Below are 24,611 nucleotides of genomic sequence, written 5' to 3'. Positions count from 1 at the left end.
GTTGGCTTTAAAACGTCCTCTTTAGGCTTTAAAGGTGGGGTAGGTAAGTTTCAGAAACCGGCTCGAGATACACTTTTTGTTATATTCCATGGAATGCTCTTAACATCCCTGATAGCAATGAATATCTGAAGTGCTTTGACAACAAATCCATTAAAAAAACGTCATCTGTAGAAGCCGTGATGCTGTAAAAAGTACAATGGCCTACCTGCCTGTCAGCCTTCCATCAGGGCACACACTTGTCTCGTGCCCTCATTGGTCATGTGCGCGTTCGTGTGTGTTGGGGGAGGGGCTCTGTGAGGAAGTGGCAGATTTTCTCCGGTTGTGTATTTTCAAATTCTAGCGATCTCGAGCCGGTTTCTCAAACTTTAAGAGAAACAACAAAGCTGCCAAACAGAAACTTGAGATCGCCATCTTAAAGGAAGTGTCCAACCAAAATGTTGACTATTCTTAATATGCACGGGGGAATTCCTGGGAGGTCAGAGGTCAGACTTATCTCCAGACGCTCTAACGGAGCTGATAAGTATTTAGTGTCTTTCTCAAGCACCCGACACAAGAGCGTGGCCTCGGGTTGTCCAGTCTACGCTTTGAGAGTCTCACTAAACACCACAGGTCCCTGATGCCAAAGATAGGAGACACTCAGTCACGTGACCTCTGAATCGTGTCTTGTTTTTGTAGAGAACAACTGCTTTTACAAATTATAGGGTTGTGATAAAGACGTCGTTTTGGGTCAATTTGCTGATTTTTACACAAGCCACCCATCTTCGTATCAGATTCAGACATTCAGACGGGAAACGAGCGTCTGTTCCAGCAAGAAAAGAGCCAGAGACAGCTTAATGTTAACTAAGAAGCAAACAAACGTATTTTAGATCAAAAAGAAATGAAAGAAAGTACACAATTTACCAAAAACACATCCTGTAACAGTCCTGAGATAACAGCCAGGTATATATTGCACAACAAGCGGTGTTATATTCTTTGTTGTTATATGTTTGGGGGACTACCAGGGGCCATGATGGCTTTACAGTCTAACCGCTGCAGGAAGGAAGGACCTGAAATGCTTTCAGCTTTTAATAATTTCACAATACTCACATAATTAATTGTAATTTTTCATGGTGCACGATAATTATCGGCCCGATATTAGGAATTATGACGTCATCCCGATAAAAGTATTAATAGCCCCGATAATATACAATATATTTTTTGGGTAAAACAAAAGAAAGAAGTCCTGCGGTGTGGGTGGGTTGGGATGAGGGGCGCTTGTTTTTCACTCGGCTCCTCCCGCACAGCCAGCACTGTGGTGTTAGTGGTTTAGGAAGAGGGGAGTTCTTCACAAAGCCAGCGCTCCCTAACTCGTGCCTGGCTGTGACGTAAACGGCGTGCGGCCGTGAAGCCAGGACAGTAAACAACATGTCGTCGGTAGTATGGGACTATTTCAAAGTTTCAGAGTGAGAAAGTTCGCTTGCTATTTGTATTAACAAATGCAGAAGTTCCACGAGGAGGGGAGAAGGCAACGAGCTATAATACTTCCAACCTGATCAGTCGCCTGAAACATCGCCATGGCTACGATGGTGTGTTAAAAGCGTACGAAGACGCCTGCGCTGCTAAACTAGCGGCGAATCCAAAGCCAGCTGCAAAGGCACCGGGGCTTTCACCTATCCACGAGGCTTTTGAAAAAGGCAAGAAGTTTGTTTGGGAAAATAAATCTGGGCACTTTGAAGAGAAAACTGTTCTTGGCTTTGCTTTGTTCACAGTAGTAATGCTCATGTCCTTTGCTCACTACTAGTCTCTTACCACCAGGTGTGCAAAAACTACAGGTACATTTAATATATATATATATATATATATATTATATTATTATCGGTTATCGGTATCGGTCTTGAGAAGCAGGAAGTTATCGGTATCGGTTTAAAAAAAACAATATCGCATCCCTAGTAATTTTGTCATAGTATACTCTACAACTGTGTTTATGTATGCACCATATACACCAAGGCTAATTCCTCGTATGTGTACACGTACTTGGCAATAACCCTGTTTCTGATTCTGAAATGTTGTTTGAGGTAAAGGACAGAAAAATACTTATAACTTCTAGACTCTAACATATGGCTGAAACATCGAGAAGAACAGTTTACTTTGGGCTAAAATCAGACCATCAAAGCGACCTGAGGACTTTCTCTCAGACGTATAGCAACGCATCAAAGGCTAATTCCTCGTATGTGTACACCTACTTGGCAATAACCCTGTTTCTGATTCTGAAATGTAGTTTAAGGTAAAGGACAGAAAAATACTTATAACTTCTAGACTCTAACATATGGCTGAAACATCGAGAAGAACAGTTTACTTTGGGCTAAAATCAGACCATCAAAGTGACCTGAGGACTTTCTCTCAGACGTATAGCAACGCATCATAGGCTAATTTCTCGTATGTGTAAACCTACTTAACAATAAACCTGTTTCTGATCTTGATTCTGAAATGTTGTTTGAGGTAAAGGACAGAAAAAGATGCATAGCTTCCAGACTCTAACATATGGCTGAAACATTGAGAAGACTAGTTTACTTTGGGCTAAAATCAGACCATCAAAGCGACCTGAGGACTTTCTCTCAGACGTATAGCAACGCATCATAGGCTAATTTCTCGTATGTGGAAACCTACTTGGCAATAACCCTGTTTCTGATTCTGAAATGTTGTTTAAGGTAAAGGACAGAAAAATACTTATAACTTCTAGACTCTAACATATGGCTGAAACATCGAGAAGACCAGATTACTTTGGGCTAAAATCAGACCATCAAAGCGACCTGAGGACTTTCTCTCGGACGTATAGCAACGCGCTCAGCTCAGTGAAGTGGAGATGGCTTCAGATAGCCTCTCATCTCGGGGATAACTCAATTCATTAGTTCCGCTTCTACCTTTTCATCTCTTATCTGGTCTCGGGGCACAAAGAGCACTCTGGTGTGGTTTGGCAGATCCTCGGAGGTGAAAGGTGAGCTGAGTGATGGCTCATCGTGTTTCTCTGCGTGCTGTTATGGGAGCAGAGCACACACACACACACACACACACACACACACACACACACACACACACACACACACACACACACACACACACACACACACACACACACACACACCCACACAGGGACCAGAGGTGTTGCTGCCAAATTGGCCGTGATGGTGGAATCACTACATTGATAGCATGTAATGTCCTTTAGCCGTTTAGCAGATGCGGCTAAACGGTTCCGTTAGCCTTTCAGCATCAGCTCGTGAAGTTCTCGTTAGTTTTCAAATCGATGTCTCGTCACCTAAAGGCTTCTGAAAGGATGTTTTGAAGAGTGTGGCTGCTGCATTTGGTCAGTCAATAACCACACATTGGTCTAAATTGACAACATTGCATCGCCATCATGATTTCTTGATGGCCAGACATGAGATTTGTGATGCATGTGCCAGAAGGACACGGCCATGAGTTTAATGTCTACATTCAATGCCTTGTTTTGTTTTGATGCTGCTGCAACGCAAACGTTTCACAATTTGGGATCAATAAGGTTCCTCCGATCTTAACTTAATGCTGTCGAATGCATCTTGGGATTCTTCACGCCCAATATTGGCAGCCATGATTTGGTGCCAGAACAACCCTCGGAGGTAAAAGACGTGGAGCGTGGAGACAAAGAATGGCTTCAGTAATTCAAACAAATAAGCCATATAGCGAACTAACGTTTGAGTTTCTCTTTTGCTAAGGAATCAATAAATACAAAATAAATAAATACATTTTTTCAATTCAAGATCAAAGGTTTTAATGTCACAAGCTAGTGCAAGAAGTCTATGTACACGTAAATAGAATTTGATATACAGGAACAGAATGTAAAGTTAAATATTGTACAGTAAGATGAAATTAAATACTGTTTATTACAGTGATAACTTTTTTAGATAAATACATTAATTGCAAGATGAAAAACAGATGAATGTTTATGGATATATATTAGGTTTTCTCCGGGTTCTTGTTCTCCAGAGGCGACATTACATTACATTACATTGCATTTAGCTGACGCTTTTATCCAAAGCGACTTACAATAAGTGCGTTCGACCAACAAAATACAAACTTGAAGAAAACAGAATCATAAAGTACATCAGGCTTCATAGAGCTAAACATTTCAAGTGCTACTCAACTGGCTTTAGATAAGCCAGTCCTTTATTAGTATATAAGTGCTTTGTTAATAGTTCTATTGCTCGAAGTGGAGTCTAAAGAGATGAGTTTTCAGTCTGGAAGGTGTGTAAGCTTTCTGCTGTCCTGGTCAATGGGAGCTCATTCCACCATTTTGGAGCCAGGATAGCTAACCGACAGTTATTGGCTGACACATTTGGTACCGGTAATTTAAATGATTGTCTAATTAAAGAAAGTTGATATTTTCCCTTTAATTCCAACGTTGGGAGGGACGCTATAGCCTCGTTAAGAGTATATAGCGTGTTTCTGATAACTTCATTAACTTATAGCTCTGTAAACGATTGACTGGACTGTCGCAACCGTTGTCATGATTACCTTCAGCTTGGAAAGGAACCAATGCCTAATATCCAAGAGTGGCAACAAGTGTCCGGGTGCGTGGAAAAGGTAGGACCCAAATGCAGTATTAACAAAAAGCAAGCTTTAATTTACAAAAAAAAGCCGATGACAAAAGAAAACAAGAGACAACGTTAGCATTACCAAAACAGGGGAGCACGAGTAAATAATCCAGGACCAAAACTTCAAGGACAGACATGGAGCGTGACATGAAGGGAAAGACAAACAATGAACCGACACAGAACACAGGAAGAGACAAGACTAAGGTTGCGTTCCGATAATCCAAAAATCAGCTCCTAAATTCTAACCCTATCTCCTATTCCTTGACCTCTGAGTGAAACGTCACAGGGTTAAGGGATAGTGCAGGGGTGGGGAACCTCCGGCCCCCGGGCCGTATACGGCCCGCGAGACCTTTCGCTACGGCCCGCGAGACCTTTCGCTACGGCCCTCGAGGTAATTTATAAATATACGCAAAAAACAAAAGAAATCTAGACCGCAAAAAAATTAAACAAGCGAGTCCCTGTTTTTCCTAGCCAATGTCAGTGACCATGAACACATCACGAGCCTAACGTGTCATCACGTGGTATATGTCTCGTCTGACAGGGATGCAGTTCTGACCATGGTTCTGACGGAGAGCAGAGCACCAGAACGCCGCTTCGCCACTTCCACAAATGTCAGTACCCATAAGGAGCCGTACACATGCCGCAGTTTCTGCGTGGCTGTGTCTTTAGCTGAAAGCCCAGTGGCGATATGTTCATCTGACATACTGAGCATACAGTCAATAACGTTGTTGTTATTAGCATCTGGTTAGCTAGCTCTGCTAACGAATATAAGAAGCTTTTTCTCCAACCAGTGAGGTAAAGGCACATCTTTATATGATCATTATAGTTATAAAACAATAAGAGAATAAAGTAAACAGGTATAAAATACTATATGACAGTAAAAAAAGTTGTTATTAATAAACAAGAATACAGTTTAAAAGGAGAGTGATTTGTAAAATATCCATAAAGAAAAAGAAAATCTGCTTCCAGTTCTGTTTCATATGGGTGTTGAGAGATGTGTCCATAGATCTCCTCATGTTGCTCTCAAAGTGCACCAGATTGATGCTTTTAACTCAACATTTTAAAAAAAATCTTCCCGGGGGAGCATGCCCCCGGACCCCCCTAGAGGAGGTGAGGTCCCCCCCCCCCCACTTAAATCATGTTCACATGGATAGGAAACTAAATACATTTGCACACATCTTGTGTCCATATATTTCAGTTTGGGTGGTCACGCCACACTGTGCACGTATGCGTGAGTCATGGTGAGATATCTGGATTAAGAGGTGCTTTTTCTTTGCACAGAATGAAAGAAAGGTGAAATGAGTGGGCTGTGATTTTAGTATTTTTAAGCAGAGGTCAATCATTTGTACGGCCCTCGGAGGATGTTGGAAACATTGAAATGGCCCTTGAGAGGAAAAAGGTTCCCCACCCCTGGGATAGTGGATAGGAGAATTCAAAAGGATTTAGGAGAAGAGACTGGTCATAATCGGTTATTTCCGTGAACGGCCGACTGTTGAGTGACGGCAAATGCTGCGGCTGCAATGCATTGTGGGGCAGCATTTTCTCCTCTCCTTTCGTCAAGGGAGGTCCAGTGGTTCCTAAGCTAAAGGAGGTTATAAAGGAAGCTTGAAACCTCCTTTCCTTTCATGTAGAGAATTGGAACGGCACTTATCATGGCTGCTGCCACTGAGGGACTTCCGGGTCATTTCACTCGGTTAGGAAGGTTCCTAAGCTAAATGGACTATTGGAACACAACCTAAATACAGGGAGGGGTAATCACGAGACGAGAAACAGCCGGGCAGGGGAGGAGAAACACGAGGGCAACAGGTGAACACAATCAGACAATCAGACACACCAGGGAAACTAACGACAGGAGGAGAAACACAAGGGCAACAGGTGAACACAATCAGACAATCAGACACACCAGGGAAACTAACGACAGGAGGAGAAACACGAGGGCAACAGGTGAACACAATCAGACACACCAGGGAAACTAACGACAGGAGGAGAAACACGAGGGCAACAGGTGAACACAATCAGACACACCAGGGAAACTAACGACAGGAGGAGAAACACAAAGGCAACAGGTGAACACAATCAGACACACCAGGGAAACTAACGACAGGAGGAGAAACACGAGGGCAACAGGTGAACACAATCAGACACACCAGGGAAACTAACGACAGGAGGAGAAACACGAGGGCAACAGGTGAACACAATCAGACACACCAGGGAAACTAACGACAGGAGGAGAAACACGAGGGCAACAGGTGAACACAATCAGACACACCAGGGAAACTAACGACAGGAGGAGAAACACGAGGGCAACAGGTGAACACAATCAGACACACCAGGGAAACTAACGACAGGAGGAGAAACACGAGGGCAACAGGTGAACACAATCAGACACACCAGGGAAACTAACGACAGGAGGAGAAACACAAGGGCAACAGGTGAACACAATCAGACACACCAGGGAAACTAACGACAGGAGGACAGAACAGCAAAACAAAACCCATGACACACAAAACTAAAACCGTGACAACAAGGAATCTAGAAAACATCGATGGATGAAAACGTCCACGAAGCAGAACTGTTATCAAACTGCCTCTGACACGTTTCATTAAAACCCAGTCACACATACTAATTCCTCAGCTCTGCTGTTCGTCTCGTATACAACGTGATCAAAGGACTTTAAATCCCTCTCATATTGGCTGCCATTGCTTTGATGCTTTACTTGTTTGTGTGACACCAAGGTGACGGCGTTGCTGTGGATGAAAGCGTCCCCAAAATGTTGTTGAGTGAAAAATCAGTGTTTACAAGCGGTCCGGAGATTCGTCCACGGATTCCTTACGTGGAGATTTGTTTGCAGAAATGCTTTGTTGTTCCCCTCATCACAATCCCAGCTGCTGCAGTGATGCGTGATCGACATATTTATTGTGTGAAACGTGCGTCGGACGGATCGTAGCGCTCGCTTTAATGCGTGGGCATTACCGAGACAAATGTGCTTCATCAGAGAAAGGCCACGCTTCCTCTCGTAACGCCGTGTTGTCGGAGCGGTGGCTGAAATAAAGACGAGTCTTCGGTGCAGCTGATTCCACTTTCTATGAAACTCTCTTTTTATGATTTATTGGAGCTTCGCAGCAGAAATCCTTTACGATTAACTTCAGCTTTCCGGCATTATCATGATATATGCGTGCCGTCTGTCCTTCGGGAACACGATGTGACTCGCAGTGATTTCTCTGTCATCCCAGAGGAACTACTTCCAGACAATCAAACGTAATAATAGTCCATCCATTAAAGCTCTATTATGTGTTGGTAATACTTCAGATTATAACTCAGTTTAATGGCTAAGCATACACACGTTATTTCCTCTTCATTATGAGAGGTGGAACAAGTATTCAGACCTTGTACTTCAGTAGTATTTGCACACAGGAACAATACTGCAGGTCAATTACTGCAAGTGCGATCTAACCTCAGTAAAAGTACATGTGTTGGCATTATTTCAGAGTAATATATATATTATATATATATTATATATATATTACTAGATTTTGAAAAAGGATAAAAGGACATGACATGAGAAAATTACTTTTCGTAATTGCTGGATACCAAGAGTATAAGTACGCACACTAGATATACATATATTATGAATCTGTTTACCTACCTACCTATCTTACCGACGTAAACAACAACACTGTGTTTCAACTACCTTTTGAACAATTACAGAACATAGTGAAGTCATGGCTGTCACTTATTACCTTGCAATTACCTTAAATATGGATTCATGTTTTATCATTTATTATTTATGTATTAAAATCTACATTATTGTTCGGAGCAAATCAGCGAGTGGGTGACTTATTTATAACGGAGTTAATTGATCACTTGCAATCAAAACTGGTTTCAGAGGCCGGCACAAAAACAGCATTTATGTTTAGTCATATAATTACTGTGAGGGAATCATTTGGTTAGGTATTCAACCTTCATCGTTCTGTCCTCTCACCGTCTCCTTTCCCGCGGCTCAGGTCTCCGGCCTGGGTATCGCTCTCTCTGAAGGAGGGGCAGCTTGGGCGCATTGTTGATGCCAGTCTGTGACCGAGCACAAGCCGCCATGTTGACTGTTCAGGGACGTCGGTTCTTTCCTACGGACGAGAGCTCTAGTTAGATTCAGGGTCCATAATTGTTTAGTCTCGCTGATGAAGAATGTTGATTATTACACTCTTTGGCAACCGCAGTGTCAACTCGTGACACACCACCTGTCGTGTCAGTTCTCCTCGTCTCTCTGAGTCCTGACTCCATCAGAGCTCCAGCTCTCCTCGTGTCTCTGAGTCCTGACTCCATCAGAGCTCCAGCTCTCCTCGTGTCTCTGAGTCCTGACTCCATCAGAGCTCCAGCTCTCCTCGTGTCTCTGAGTCCTGACCCCATCAGAGCTCCAGCTCTCCTCGTCTCTCTGAGTCCTGACTCCATCAGAGCCCCAGCTCTCCTCGTCTCTCTGAGTCCTGACTCCATCAGAGCTCCAGCTCTCCTCGTGTCTCCGAGTCCTGACTCCATCAGAGCTCCAGCTCTCCTCGTGTCTCTCTGAGTCCTGACTCCATCAGAGCTCCAGCTCTCCTCGTGTCTCTGAGTCCTGACTCCATCAGAGCTCCATCTCTCCTCGTCTCTCTGAGTCCTGACTCCATCAGAGCTCCAGCTCTCCTCGTGTCTCTCTGAGTCCTGACTCCATCAGAGCTCCAGCTCTCCTCGTGTCTCTGAGTCCTGACTCCACCAGAGCTCCAGCTCTCCTCGTCTCTCTGAGTCCTGACTCCATCAGAGCTCCAGCTCTCCTCGTGTCTCTGAGTCCTGACTCCATCAGAGCTCCAGCTCTCCTCGTCTCTCTGAGTCCTGACTCCATCAGAGCTCCAGCTCTCCTCGTGTCTCTGAGTCCTGACTCCACCAGAGCTCCAGCTCTCCTCGTCTCTTTGAGTCCTGACTCCATCAGAGCTCCAGCTCTCCTCGTGTCTCTGAGTCCTGACTCCACCAGAGCTCCAGCTCTCCTCGTGTCTCTGAGTCCTGACTCCATCAGAGCTCCAGCTCTCCTCGTCTCTTTGAGTCCTGACTCCATCAGAGCTCCAGCTCTCCTCGTGTCTCTGAGTCCTGACTCCATCAGAGCTCCAGCTCTCCTCGTCTCTCTGAGTCCTGACTCCATCAGAGCTCCAGCTCTCCTCGTGTCTCTGAGTCCTGACTCCATCAGAGCTCCATCTCTCCTCGTGTCTCTGAGTCCTGACTCCATCAGAGCTCCAGCTCTCCTCGTGTCTCTGAGTCCTGTCTCCTCGTGTCTCTGAGTCCTGACTCCATCAGAGCCCCAGCTCTCCTCGTGTCTCCGAGTCCTGACTCCATCAGAGCTCCAGCTCTCCTCGTGTCTCTGAGTCCTGACTCCATCAGAGCTCCAGCTCTCCTCGTGTCTCCGAGTCCTGACTCCATCAGAGCTCCAGCTCTCCTCGTGTCTCCGAGTCCTGACTCCATCAGAGCTCCAGCTCTCCTCGTGTCTCCGAGTCCTGACTCCATCAGAGCTCCAGCTCTCCTCGTCTCTTTGAGTCCTGACTCCATCAGAGCTCCAGCTCTCCTCGTGTCTCTGAGTCCTGACTCCATCAGAGCTCCAGCTCTCCTCGTGTCTCTGAGTCCTGACTCCATCAGAGCTCCATCTCTCCTCGTGTCTCTGAGTCCTGACTCCATCAGAGCTCCAGCTCTCCTCGTGTCTCTGAGTCCTGTCTCCTCGTGTCTCTGAGTCCTGACTCCATCAGAGCCCCAGCTCTCCTCGTGTCTCCGAGTCCTGACTCCATCAGAGCCCCAGCTCTCCTCGTGTCTCCGAGTCCTGACTCCATCAGAGCCCCAGCTCTCCTCGTGTCTCCGAGTCCTGACTCCATCAGAGCTCCAGCTCTCCTCGTGTCTCTCTGAGTCCTGACTCCATCAGAGCTCCAAAAAATGCACAAATCCACAAATATGAACTAAAATAATAAATAAAATGCAGACTATAAATGTAGAAACGAATAAACGCTTTGTTTTTTAAGTACCGTTAAAAACAGCGTAATAATGGCCCTTCTGTAACCTCTACGATACAGGTGTTATGAAAGCATTGCGTAACCTCCACATGCTTTACAGCGAGACCAGAGGATCAAGTGCCTTTCATGTAACGTTAAAGGTGTGTGTGTGTGTGTGTGTGTGTGTGTGTGTGTGTGTGTGTACTGTAGTCACACACTACCCTCCTCACACACACGTCACCTCGCAGAGCTTCACTTCCCGACAGTCTGTCTGTCTCTGAAACATCCACTAAACCAACTGCAGTCAGGACGCGTCTCTGGGATCCTTTAGAGTTGTCTTTCCCTGCGAGCAGGCCGTCTGAAGTGACACACACGTCAGGGCTGCTGATAGGAGCAGGATCACACGCTGACAGGTGATTGGTCCTGAATCAACAACACGTGTGCAGGAATGCTATCTTTCTCCGAGTCTGAAGCCGCGCTGCATCATTCAGTCGGTACGGTTCAGCATCTGTCGACAAGGCTGCGCAATACTGAACTACTCAAACACGTATTGTTTTAGAGGTCGTCGTGTACAGTCCTGACTGTATTAGAGGTCGTAGAGGTCGTCACGTACAGTCCTGACTGTCTTAGAGGTATTAGAGGTCGTCTCGTACAGTCCTGACTGTCTTAGAGGTCGTAGAGGTCGTCACGTACAGTCCTGACTGTATTAGAGGTCGTAGAGGTCGTCACGTACAGTCCTGACTGTATTAGAGGTCGTCATGTACAGTCCTGACTGTCTTAGAGGTCGTCACGTACAGTCCTGACTGTATTAGAGGTCGTAGAGGTCGTCACGTACAGTCCTGACTGTCTTAGAGGTCGTCACGTACAGTCCTGACTGTATTAGAGGTCGTCACGTACAGTCCTGACTGTATTAGAGGTCGTCACGTACAGTCCTGACTGTATTAGAGGTCTTAGAGGTCGTCACGTACAGTCCTGACTGTATTAGAGGTCGTCACGTACAGTCCTGACTGTATTAGAGGTCGTAGAGGTCGTCATGTACAGTCCTGACTGTATTAGAGGTCGTAGAGGTCGTCACGTACAGTCCTGACTGTATTAGAGGTCGTCACGTACAGTCCTGACTGTATTAGAGGTCGTAGAGGTCGTCATGTACAGTCCTGACTGTATTAGAGGTCGTAGAGGTCGTCACGTACAGTCCTGACTGTATTAGAGGTCGTCACGTACAGTCCTGACTGTATTAGAGGTCGTCACGTACAGTCCTGACTGTATTAGAGGTCTTAGAGGTCGTCACGTACAGTCCTGACTGTATTAGAGGTCTTAGAGGTCGTCGTGTACAGTCCTGACTGTATTAGAGGTCTTAGAGGTCGTCTCGTACAGTCCTGACTGTATTAGAGGTCGTAGAGGTCGTCACGTACAGTCCTGACTGTATTAGAGGTCTTAGAGGTCGTCATGTACAGTCCTGACTGTATTAGAGGTCGTAGAGGTCGTCACGTACAGTCCTGACTGTATTAGAGGTCTTAGAGGTCGTCGCGTACAGTCCTGACTGTATTAGAGGTCGTAGAGGTCGTCACATACAGTCCTGACTGTATTAGAGGTCGTAGAGGTCGTCACGTACAGTCCTGACTGTATTAGAGGTCTTAGAGGTCGTCACGTACAGTCCTGACTGTCTTAGAGGTCGTCACGTACAGTCCTGACTGTATTAGAGGTCTTAGAGGTCGTCGCGTACAGTCCTGACTGTATTAGAGGTCTTAGAGGTCGTCGCGTACAGTCCTGACTGTATTAGAGGTCTTAGAGGTCGTCGCGTACAGTCCTGACTGTATTAGAGGTCTTAGAGGTCGTCGCGTACAGTCCTGACTGTATTAGAGGTCTTAGAGGTCGTCGCGTACAGTCCTGACTGTATTAGAGGTCGTCACGTACAGTCCTGACTGTATTAGAGGTCTTAGAGGTCGTCGCGTACAGCACAGACTGTATTCGCCCTTTATGGAATGCACAAAGTCCCTAGTCTGACTCCATAAAACCTTAAATCCCTTTTGAGGACCTGAAGTTCTCACTGGAGGTAAAACTTGCCGAGAGTATTGATGAGAGTACATTTCAGTGTCAAGGCAGGTGAAAGGACATCCTGCTGGGGTTTGGCATCTGTCTTCTACTCGTCAGCCTTTGTCAGCAACAAGTGGCCTTTTTGACAGACTAGTTAACAAGTCAGGGCAACAAGGGGACACTGGTGACCCATACTGGTGACTCGATGGTTCAATCGAATATGCTGCAACAAGGCAAGGTACACAGGACCCACATGCAGAACACGGGCTGAAATCAGAAGTCCTTTATTTGCGGAACTAGGCAAACAAAGTAAAACAAGGCAAGGCAAAACATTCAATCGCTCAGAACAAAATCTAAGACTCGCAAAGACTGAAAGAGAAACCAGAACTGAAATGCACACACGACTAATCACGCGAACAAGACCCAGGTGGGGATCAAACAGGAAGCAACAACACGGGGTGAACACTTTTGATCTTGACGGGCCAAAATCAAAAAGGGAAAACGAACACGGATCATAACAGTGAACATCGTGTTGCCATCCCAACATGCAGACTTCCAGCATCTCACTGGAATACCGTGGAGCGAACAGTTTCCCCCGGTCCATAAGGGATAATGTGCAGCGAGGCGGGGGATCGTGGAACAAAGAACATCGACAGGGTGATCACGGAGAAACAGCTGCGTACTAAATAAACCAAAGACTTGACCGAAAAATGTAAAATATACTTTATTGATTTAAAAATACTCGTATTGCTTGGCCACCGCTCATGTTGAATCGACTGGACTTCTGTCTGCAGATTGATATGACTGACCCGTGATGCTCCGTATCAAAACATAGCTATACACTGCAATAAATACTAACATATGTTTTGTCCCAAACGGTAAGCATCCCCTTGAGCATACCGTAGTTTAAAAACGAATTGGACAGCTGCATTAAGGCACTACCTGTCTTACACACCAGCAACAGAAACTAAACCGTAGCATAGTCCACCTGTATCACTACTAGGGTTGCCAGAAACTGACCATGATCAAAATCGATTATTCGGCAGCCCTGGCGAATAATAATCGATTATTCGACCCCCCCCCCCCCCCCACCCCCGCGGGAGAAAAAAAAAAGGAAAAAAAAAAAAAAAACTCCGTAAAGGAATTCCGGTGTTTTCTTTACTAGAACATGTTTAACAGTACAAACAACAAACAAGCATGTCATCACAACGACGTGGCATTGAAGTGAAGTTGGTAATGGCCGGCTGTGCTGCGTCTTTCTTCAATGCGAACGCATTGTTGAGGTTGAGCTGTGATAGACCAACGTCTTTCCGCAGAGCTTGCATTTAACTTCCTTTGGACTTGTATGTTCGAAGTAGTTCCACGAGGAGGAACTCTTTTTACCTGCCGGCCGCTTTGTTCATCTTTAGTCGCACGTGTGAGGGAGAGGGGGGGGGGGGGCGGGGTCGGTGTGTAGCTGCTGCAGCAGCAGTCTGCTCTGCACGCAGGCTTCCTCCAAGTTTACAGTAAAACAAACTGGTGGTGTGACCAATGGCCATTTACAATTATTAATACTATTACTATTATTAGCATATATATATTTATATATATATTTTGGTTGAAACTAAGCCAGAAAAAAAATAAAAATAATAATATATATATATAAATAATAATAAAAAAATATATAAATAAAATCGATTTTTAAAAATAATATTCGATTATGGAGACTGTAACGAATATTCGAATAATCGAATAATCGCTGGCATCCCTAATCACTACATAACTGCACACAAGCCGGGGTATTCATGTAGAGGATATTCAGCAACATGTAATGCCAAGATAAAACCTTTCCTCAGATATGACCTGCCCTTCAGCGGCGCTCTCGTTGCTCCTGAGGGTGCTCTGCTCCGTGGGAGGCTTGATTTCCACCCATATGCACACCCACCACAGCGCCGTCTGCGCTGAGCCCCAGAGATTGCACTTGAATATAAATAGATAGGAAAAGCACAGCTCAAAGTGGGCCCTTCAACCCGAATGAAGGCAGAACTATAGAGACACCTTTGGATGTCCAGAGCTGAAGCCCAGCGAGCAGGTGCCCTTAACGACCGACTCTGCCATCGAGCGACCACACGCTTCCACACACTTGATCAGTGTGTAAGGCACACACACCTACACACCCTGGATATGAAGGACGTCGTGCATCCACAGAAGGTGCAGCATTACACGGTTTGAAATACAGATACAGATATGTACTGCTAGCTCGTTTTGCCCCGTCGACATCATTTGAATGGCTGTGATAAAAACGGGTTAATAGGAGGTGCCACTTGCGGCTTTCACACCAGCGCTTTTCAGTTTCTAGCTCCGAGCGGGAGCTTTTCTGGTTCAGCTCCGGTTTCCCTTTTCAGCTCCCGCTCTGTGCACACCGCCCACTGGCGCCCCAGAGCTGCCCCTGCTGCGTCATGACGTCACCGTTTACATCGCTGATTTGCCCCCCAACGGCAGCTCACAACAACAACAACAACTGCGTCGGGTCGATGCTCGTGTTGCTTTTAATCACACGAAGCCAGAATAAATTGAATAACGACTTCTCCAACCTGATGCTTTTCTCCAGAGTGCCGTGGTTCATTGATTATTAATGTGTTTCTGCAGCATTTACCGACCGCTGCAGTGCTGCTCTTCCACGGGAGTTTATTCTCCCGTTAGCTCCGGTTAGCTCACACTGCAGCGGCCACTCTAAAGTATTCACTGTCCGACTCACACAAGCAGCTGATGCATATCCCCAGCTCCCCTTAGCCTAAGTGAATGTGTGTCAGTCTGAATTGACGCTGTTTGGTATCACAACGCTGTTATGAAAGTTTCTCTGGTATAAAACGGGTGATGTTACCATAGCAACCGAAGCTAAACTGACTACTTGCATCCGATAGCTGCATTAATACAAAACAACACGTCTGCCTCTCTCCACAATGATCGATAACAGTGAACGGATGGTCAGAGTAAGGCACAAATAAACAGAATCACACGAAGCCTGGTTAGTGTTGCCTGACTTTATAAAGTGTGTTTATAGGCACTACTGCTTGTAGGCAGGCATAACAGTCGACCCATGTTCAGGGGAGGTGGGTTTAGTTTCCTGCACGCCTCGACGTGAGAGAGACGTAAGCGACATCACCTCTTAGCTCCAAAGCTCTTGCCTCTGGACCGACAATTTTTTGGAGCTGGAAGTGAACCCGATTCCGGAGCTAAGAGCCGGCGCCGCTGCGGTGTGAACAGGAAAACCCGGTGCTTTTCAGCTCCGAGCCGGAGCTGAAAAGCACCGGTGTGAAAGGGGCAAAGGAGGAAGTGGGATCAACAATCAGAGGGTGAGAGGCTCGATCCGGAGGCCATGAAGTCAACGTGGCAAAGTGTCCTTGGGCGATACACTTGAATGGATGATTGTATGCCAAGAATACTACAACAGCCTCCAGTTTTATTTGATTGCTAGCTTGAAATCAGTAAAACACTTTTGGAACATGAGCTTGTGTTGAAGGTACACGAGTTTGTCCAACAGGAAGTGGGGATTCATCCGGTAGAAACGGTCTGATTCTTCGATGAGTGATCGAGATATCTTCAGTCCAACTCACACGATGTTTTGAGGGGCATTTGGAGCCTGTCGCTCTAAACATGTCTTATCAGTGTTCAGTTGCTGTCCTGCTGGACGACGGTGACTGTGTGTGAGGGGATGTGTGGGTGTGTGGGTGTGTGGGTGTGGGTGTGGTGTGTGTGTGGTGGGGGGGGTGTGTGGTGTGTGAGAGAGGATGGTGTGGGGTGTGAGATGTGATGTGTGGGGTGGGTGTGTGTGTGTGTGTGGTGGAGGGATGTGTGTGTGTGTGTGTGTGGTGTGAGGTGTGTGAGGTGTGTGTGAGTGTGTTAGAGATGGCTGGTGTGTTGGTGTGGAGAGGGATGTGTGTGGTGATGTGCATGTGTGTGTGTGTGTGTGTGTGTGTGTGTGTGTGTGTGTTAGAGGCGGTGTTTGTGTGGAGAGGGGATGTGTGTGTGTGTGTGTGTGTGTGTGTGTGTGTGTGTGTGTGTGTGTGTGGTGTGTGTGTGTGTGTGTGTGTGTGTTAGAGGCGGTGTTTGTGTGGAGAGGGGATGTGTGTGTGTGTGTGTGTGTGTGTGTGTGTGTGTGTGTGTGTGTGTGTGTGTGTGTGTGTTAGAGGCGGTGTTTGTGTGGAGAGAGGATGTGTGTGTGAGATAGCACAGCTCATTAGAAGGGCCTGGGGACAGCTGTGGGGATAACGCTTATTAATCTCATGTCGCCCTCACACACACACACACACACACACACACACACACACACACACACACACACACACACACACACACACACACACACACACACACACACACACACACACACACACACCACACACACACACACACACACACACACACACACACACACACCTTAGCCAATATTTAAGAAACTTTGGGTTTTTGGGGTTAAAGTTAAAACTAATTTAATTTGAGAACATGTCGGCCTAACACAAGGAAACTATTTGTGTTAAGACTTACAGCGTCGGATCTCGTAATTTTACTTTTGCCGTTTGCACGAGACTATTGACGGGAACATACATCCATATGTCTTTGTGATATCGTTCTTCACGTAGCCTTTCTAATGAATAACAGAAACATTTGACCTGAGTTTATCCCATTTGTCGGGACATTGAAATCTCGAGCGGCTTATATGTGTTGGAAGAAGGAAACGAGATAAATGATGTTTCTCCGCTTTAGCTTCTCTTTGTCTCTGGCTGTTTCTTTACATGTTGTCCTTTGAAGTGACGGCTGTAGTGTTACAACAACCTGTGTCTGATATTGTTTAAGATGAGGAACAGAACCAGCAGCGGTTTCCTCGAGCACCGAACACTGAGAGCGTTCCACTTTCTATTCATGAAAAAAGACCCTTCGCATTTTCCCCTCACACTTCCCTTAAGTGGAGATAACATCTGGGATAAGACAGCAGTAACGAGTGAGAGGGAAAGGGAGGGGGAGTGTGTGTGTGTGTGTGTGTGTGTGTGTGTGTGTGTGTGTGTGTGTGTGTGTGTGTGTGTGTTCTTCAAAGCTTGGTGTGTGTTGGATCAACCCTTGGGAGAGTATGCTAGATAAGCCTGTGACAGCTGCCAAACACCTCTGTGTACGTATTTCTGTGTGTGTGTGTGTGTGTGTGTGTGTGTGTGTGTGTGTGTGTGTGTGTGTGTGTGTGTGTGTGTGTGTGTGTGTGTGTGTGTGTGTGTGTGTGTGTGAATCCAGACCACCTGCCGCTTCAGTCTCTGATGGCAGGTGTGAGTCTGGTTGTACGTGATTCAGGCCTCTGATGAACGTGGAGCATATGTGACGGTCTTATCTTCAGAATCTCTCTGTGATAACTCTGAGACGCTGCAGTGATGAGAGATTACTGAAAAGTGAGGAGTGTGAGGATCAGTTGAAAGCTACGTGCCTCATTCAGCCGAATAGAGAGGAGCAGGGATGACGTATTTTCTAATATACGAAGTAAGCATCAAAGGGGATCCCTCGGAAAAAATCTATAGGATTTCTATAACAGATTATGGAGAAGTGTAGAAAATGAAATGTATGAAACATTTCCATTTATGACAAACACAACATATTCACACCGCTTTATGATTTTTAAAGTAAAAAGCTAATGCTACAAATGAACTTCAGCACAGTCACATGACTTCACGTCACCACCGCTAAGCTAAATGTGGCTAATGTTGGGCTATAAAGGAACTACAGCACAGTCACATGACTTCACGTCACCACCGCTAAGCTAAAGGCGGCTAATGTTGGGCTATAAAGGAACTACAGCACGGTCACATGACTTCACGTCACCACCGCTAAGCTAAAGGCGGCTAATGTTGGGCTACAAATGAACTTCAGCACGGTCACATGACTTCACGTCACCACCGCTAAGCTAAAGGCGGCTAATGTTGGGCTATAAAGGAACTACAGCACGGTCACATGACTTCAAGTCTCCACCGCTAAGCTAAAGGTGGCTAATGTTGGGCTATAAAGGAACTACAGCACGGTCACATGACTTCACGTCACCACCGCTAAGCTAAAGGTGGCTAATGTTGGGCTATAGAGGAACTACAGCACGGTCACATGACTTCACGTCACCACCGCTAAGCTAAAGGCGGCTAATGTTGGGCTACAAATGAACTTCAGCACGGTCACATGACTTCACGTCACCACCGCTAAGCTAAAGGAGGCTAATGTTGGGCTACAAATGAACTTCAGCACGGTCACATGACTTCACGTCACCACCGCTAAGCTAAAGGTGGCTAATGTTGGGCTATAAAGGAACTACAGCACGGTCACATGACTTCACGTCACCACCGCTAAGCTAAAGGTGGCTAATGTTGGGCTACAAATGAACTACAGCACGGTCACATGACTTCTCGTCACCACCGCTAAGCTAAAGGTGCTAATGTTGGGCTATAAAGGAACTACAGCGCGGTCACATGACTTCTCGTCACCACCGCTAAGCTAAAGGTGCTAATGTTGGGCTATAGTGGAACGACAGCACGGTCACATGACTTCAGGTCACCAATCGCTAAGCTTCCTAGTTTGAGAGGAATGTGGGTATACTGTATGGCATAAAAAGGGAAAATAATATCATCAAAAATAACTGAAATGAAAATTACATATAGTCGGCTCCAAAGATTTGATATGTGCTTCAATTATTACACGATTTTGATTCTTGTGGTCATTTATTGCAAATCTGTTTATTTATATAAAAGGCTTTCGGCCATTTCCATCATCGAGGCCTGAAATCATGGCAGTGCTTCAGTGTGTGAGGAAAATAAACTATGGGGTCAAAATTAACGAGTGCAAATTGCAATGACAATAAATCAGCCGTCTCTCAGATGTGTGGGAGAGCGGAAGAAAGTGTTCCTGCCTGACATCACAGGGTTCAGAGGTTAAATTCACCAGCAGGTGGTGGAGGGAAACAGAGCCTGAACCAAGAGGGTTTTAAAGAGGCTCCATTATTCTCAAACCATCTGTTTCTATAACCTGCTGTCTGAAAGAAACTCACATCGGAACAGCGAGACGTTGGGATGTCTTAAAAAATGATTACATAGGGTTCAAGTGAGCTGTGATCTGGATATGCAGTTATTTTCATTTTCTAGTAATGTATTAGTGTGTTGTCTTGGTTTTAAAGTAGAGACACTACATACTGATATACACCTGAACATCAGCAGGAGAGGACTCTTTAAAGTAGAGACACTACATACTGATATACACCTGAACATCAGCAGGAGAGGACTCTTTAAAGTAGAGACACGACATACTGATATACACCTGAACATCAGCAGGAGAGGACTCTTTAAAGTAGAGACACTACATACTGATATACACCTGAACATCAGCAGGAGAGGACTCTTTAAAGTAGAGACACTACATACTGATATACACCTGAACATCAGCAGGAGAGGACTCTTTAAAGTAGAGACGCTACATACTGATATACACCTGAACATCAGCAGGAGAGGACTCTTTAAAGTAGAGACACTACATACTGATATACACCTTAACATCAGCAGGAGAGGACTCTTTAAAGTAGAGACACGACATACTGATATACACCTGAACATCAGCAGGAGAGGACTCTTTAAAGTAGAGACACTACATACTGATATACACCTGAACATCAGCAGGAGAGGACTCTTTAAAGTAGAGACACGACATACTGATATACACCTGAGCATCAGCTGGAGAGGACTCTTTAAAGTAGAGACACTACACACTGATATACACCTGAACATCAGCAGGAGAGGACTCTTTAAAGTAGAAACACTACTGACAGGAGGGGGGGTTATGTGTTCTGCCCTCCAGCTTTAACTCGTCTCTTGTACCTTGTCTGTCTGTCTTGATATTGAATCAGTCAAATTGAAAATAAAAAGATAAAAGCTTTTCCTCAGAACCACAATCAGAATACTTTATTTATCCCGGGGAGAAATGAGGTGATTAAATATGAAGTGGGAAGGTCTGCACACCGTGTGGGTTCAGTTCATCGCTTTCACAGAACAAGTTTCCAGAACGTCAGCGTTTCAGAAGCTAAGGAAAACAGACCTTTTGTTTTGCAGCTTGCATTAAGTTTCATGACTCTGACAGGCGGCCATGTTACCATGCAACTGGAGGGGAAACATGGACAACAGCAGAACTGGAGTATCATTGTTTTCACATCGAGCCACATGGGATCATTTAAATGTGGACGTATTATTTCTCCTCCAGGCATTATGACTGGCCGTTCTGCAAAATGTCACGGCAGCATTTCTCAGTGTCGTGTCAGACGATCATATAATCATTAGGGCCGGGACTTTAACACGTTAATTAAGATTAATTAATTACACAAAAATTAACGCATTTTAATCGCACTTTAATCGCACTTATTTTTGCACAGCGGAACGTTTCTCACTGGATGAGTTTCAGGCGTAGTTACGGTAGTTTGAGAGGTAATTAAAATAGCTATGTGTGATATTCTAACCTGAAGTGTGTGTTTTGTTCCGCTCACCGCGGCATGTGGTGCAGAGCTGCGTGTCGAGTCTCGACTCGTCAGCTGATCTCTCTCTCTCTCCCGTCAGATTAGACTTCACTCGCGTTTATGTCCATATCGATCAGATCCAGCTAGTTCTAGCTAATGATAGACTACCTGCTTATTAAAATACACCTACACAATAAGTGTCGCTATGCAACTGGATGAGGCCACAAAGTATAGCGCAGCATTATGCATTTGTTTACATGCCCACCGAAACCCCGAGGCATTACCAACAGATCAACGCACAATCAACCCATCCAGGACATCTCTTTCTCCACATTACGTGTTAGACATTAGAGTTGACTATTCTGGTCTGTCACATACTCTTCTGGTCTGTCACATACTCTTCTTGTCTGTCACATAAGTGGCGCAACTGAAGCGGTATTGCTCTAAAGGGAAATTATTTTGAACGAAGATATTTAGATTTGCTGGCTAACGGGAACTCTGACGTGTGCTTCGCGGATGCGCTCGGCTCCTCTCGACTGCTGCTCGGGTCTGCTCGGTCAGCTTCCGGATGAGGAGGCATTCGTTCGACCAATTTACAGTAGTTAACATTACAACATTTTTTAACAGGGGCCATAATAGTGTAAATAATGTTTGTTTGGCAGTTATAACTGAATGTAATGTTTTCTACTTTTTTCCATCTGGGAAGGCATTTGCCTTCATCAGATGGAAAGTGTTTTGACCAACAACTTAAGTATTTCTTAAAGCTATGCAGGGCATGCAAGCGAGCAAACACAAACAAGAACAAACAAACAAGTGAAATGAAGAATACAATTGAAATTGTACAATATAATATTGTGGTGGTTCATCTTATAATTCAGTCTAGAGAATGCACCAGACAGCATCTAAGACCTGCACAAATTAAAAAATGTCTAGGGGGAGGCCCCCCAAACCCTTCGTGCCATTTCGTCCGCATGCATTTTTCAGGGCAATCTCTATTGGGCTCAGGGCCATCTGTAAATTAGCTTAGATGGCCCTGTGCTTAAAAATGCGATTTTTAAAAATGCGATTAATTTCAATTAATTAATTACAAAGCCTCTAATTAATTAGATTAATTTTTTTAATCGAGTCCCGGCTCTAATAATCATTTAAAACATAGTCTTATACTCTGATTGCCTTTTACTCTGTTAAATTGTATCTGCATATGCAGGGGCGCCGCCAGGGATGTTGGGCCCCAGGAAAAGATATTACATTGGTTACTTACATTTTCTTTTCTTAATGTTCTAAAATAGTTTGGGGCCCCTGTCAGTCACGGGCCCTTAGCAACGTCCTAACTTCCGCGCCCCTGTACGTATGTATATTCTTGTATGTGTTTAACAGAGACATATTTTACAGGATTTACATTTCAAGAAGGCAAAAGGAAGTGTGAAAGGTGGATTTGCAAATGTTAAGGATGAGGGTTTAATGGTGGGACGGAGGACCAGATGTTTCCTCTCATATAGAGAGACGGTTTCAGATCCATTTCACTTGAATCTTGACTTTCTTTATTACTTTATTGAATATAACAAAAGAAAAACTTTGTCCTTGAATAATTTCTCAGTTTCTCAACAACAACATTATGTTTAGAGCCGGGACTCGATTAAAAAATGTAATCGAATTAATTAGAGGCTTTGTAATTAATTAATCGAAATTAATCGTATTTTTAATCAAATATACATATTTGACCTGAGAACAGTGAGAAGCAATTTCCACATGGATGTGACTCCAGGTGGTCGACAGTCGAGTGCAGTCAGTGAGCCAGGGAGCTGGTTATTCTCTCAGACGTGGACTCACTCATCCTGGCCCTGAAACCAGTCGTCTGGCTGAGTGTGGGTTGGGTCAGGGTGTGGTTCCTTGCACTCGGAGTCGGGCTAACGGCCACGCTAGCTGCTACATGCTAGCTGCTACATGCTAGCTGCTACATGCTAGCTGCTAGCTGCTACATGCTTTGCATTTAGGTGATACTTTAGGCTTGATGAGCTGCGGCTCTTATCGACGCTTCCATCCATCCGTTTTTTAAAACAAAGTGTCCCATCCACGGGGCGACCAAAGCGTCTCATCAGCTTGTTCGTTCATGTTTGACTATTGTTCACCGTGGTTTGTTGTTGTCTGAAGTCCCATGCTGAAGTCATGAACGTTAGTTGGTGCTCCAGTATAATCGGTCCGCCTGAAACTCATGCAGTGAGAAACGTTCCGCTGTGCAAAAATAAGTGCGATTAAAATGCGTTAATTTTCGTGTAATTAATTAATCTTAATTAACGCGTTAAAGTCCCGGCCCTTTATTTATTTTTGTGTTGCGCACAAGACTATTGACGGGACGTGTAAACCCTAACCCTAATCTGCATGCCTTTGGGATATCGTTCCTCACATAGCCTTCCTCATGAACACGACAAATATACGCTGAAAACATTTGACCTGATTTTATCACGTTTGTCGGGACATTGAAATCTCGAGCGGCTTATATGTTCTGGAAGAAGGAAACAGATAAGAAGGAGATTAGCTTCTCTTTGTCTCTGGCTGTTTCTTTACATGTTGTCCTTTGAAGTGACGGCTGTAGTGTTACAACAACCTGTGTCTGATATTGTTTAAGATGAGGAACAGAACCAGCAGCGGTTTCCTCGAGCACCGAACACTGAGAGCGTTCCACTTTCTATTCATGAAAAAAGACCCTTCGCATTTTCCCCTCACACTTCCCTTAAGTGGAGATAACATCTGGGATAAGACAGCAGTAACGAGTGAGAGGGAAAGGGAGGGGTGTGTGTGTGTGTGTGTGTGTGTGTGTGTGTGTGTGTGTGTGTGTGTGTGTGTGTGTGTGTGTGTGTGTGTGTGTGTGTGTGGTGTGTGTGTGTGTGTGTGTGTGTGTGTGTGTGTGTGTGTGTGTGTGTGTGTGGTGTGTGTGTGTGTGTGTGTCTGTTCACACCGCAGCGGAGCAGCCTCTTAGCTCTGGAATCCGGTTCGTTTCAAGCACCAACAAATTGTCCGGCTAGAGCAAAAGCACCACATACGTCACGCTTACGTCGAGGCGGGGGCCGGGGCGGGATCAACTCCTGAACAACAACAACAAGCCGGCGTTTTATCCAGTTTTATTACATGGCTTAGTTGAATACTCGATTCTGATTGGTCAATTCAGAACACGTGACACGTTGTTAATACCGAACAGACAGACCGCTGTCAAGGACTTATTGACCGTTGTTAAGGAAGCTCACATCTTCAGAAAGAAGTCCGGTCGATTGAACTGTATACAGTTGGGCCGAAAAGCAAACTGCATGCAGTTTGCTTTTGGAACTGGGACAAGAAAAACAGCGGAGAAGTAACGGGGCAGAAACCCTCCTTTTTACGCAGCGGTCCAGACATAGACATCAGACGGCGACACATATTCAGTTGTTACTTTGGCATCAGGGCAGGGATATCTAGATACTTTCCAAGGTTTGACATCATGAATTG

General features: G+C 45.2%; 1 protein-coding gene across 1 annotated transcript in view; it reads left to right on the top strand.

The window, feature by feature from the left end:
- The window catches only part of LOC117443241 (netrin-1-like), a 99,576-nt gene that overhangs the window by 22,513 nt on the left and 52,452 nt on the right, over positions 1–24,611 (top strand). Inside the window, exon 4 of the mRNA XM_071202558.1 lies at positions 5,146–5,215. Coding sequence (XP_071058659.1) covers positions 5,146–5,215 — 70 coding nt within the window. The remainder of the gene's footprint in view (positions 1–5,145; positions 5,216–24,611) is intronic.

The sequence above is a fragment of the Pseudochaenichthys georgianus genome, unplaced genomic scaffold (genome assembly GCF_902827115.2).
Source record: "Pseudochaenichthys georgianus unplaced genomic scaffold, fPseGeo1.2 scaffold_562_arrow_ctg1, whole genome shotgun sequence".
Classification (NCBI taxonomy): Eukaryota; Metazoa; Chordata; class Actinopteri; order Perciformes; family Channichthyidae; genus Pseudochaenichthys; species Pseudochaenichthys georgianus.
Note: the sequence above shows the minus strand (reverse complement) of the source record. Positions and strands in the feature narration are given on the sequence as shown.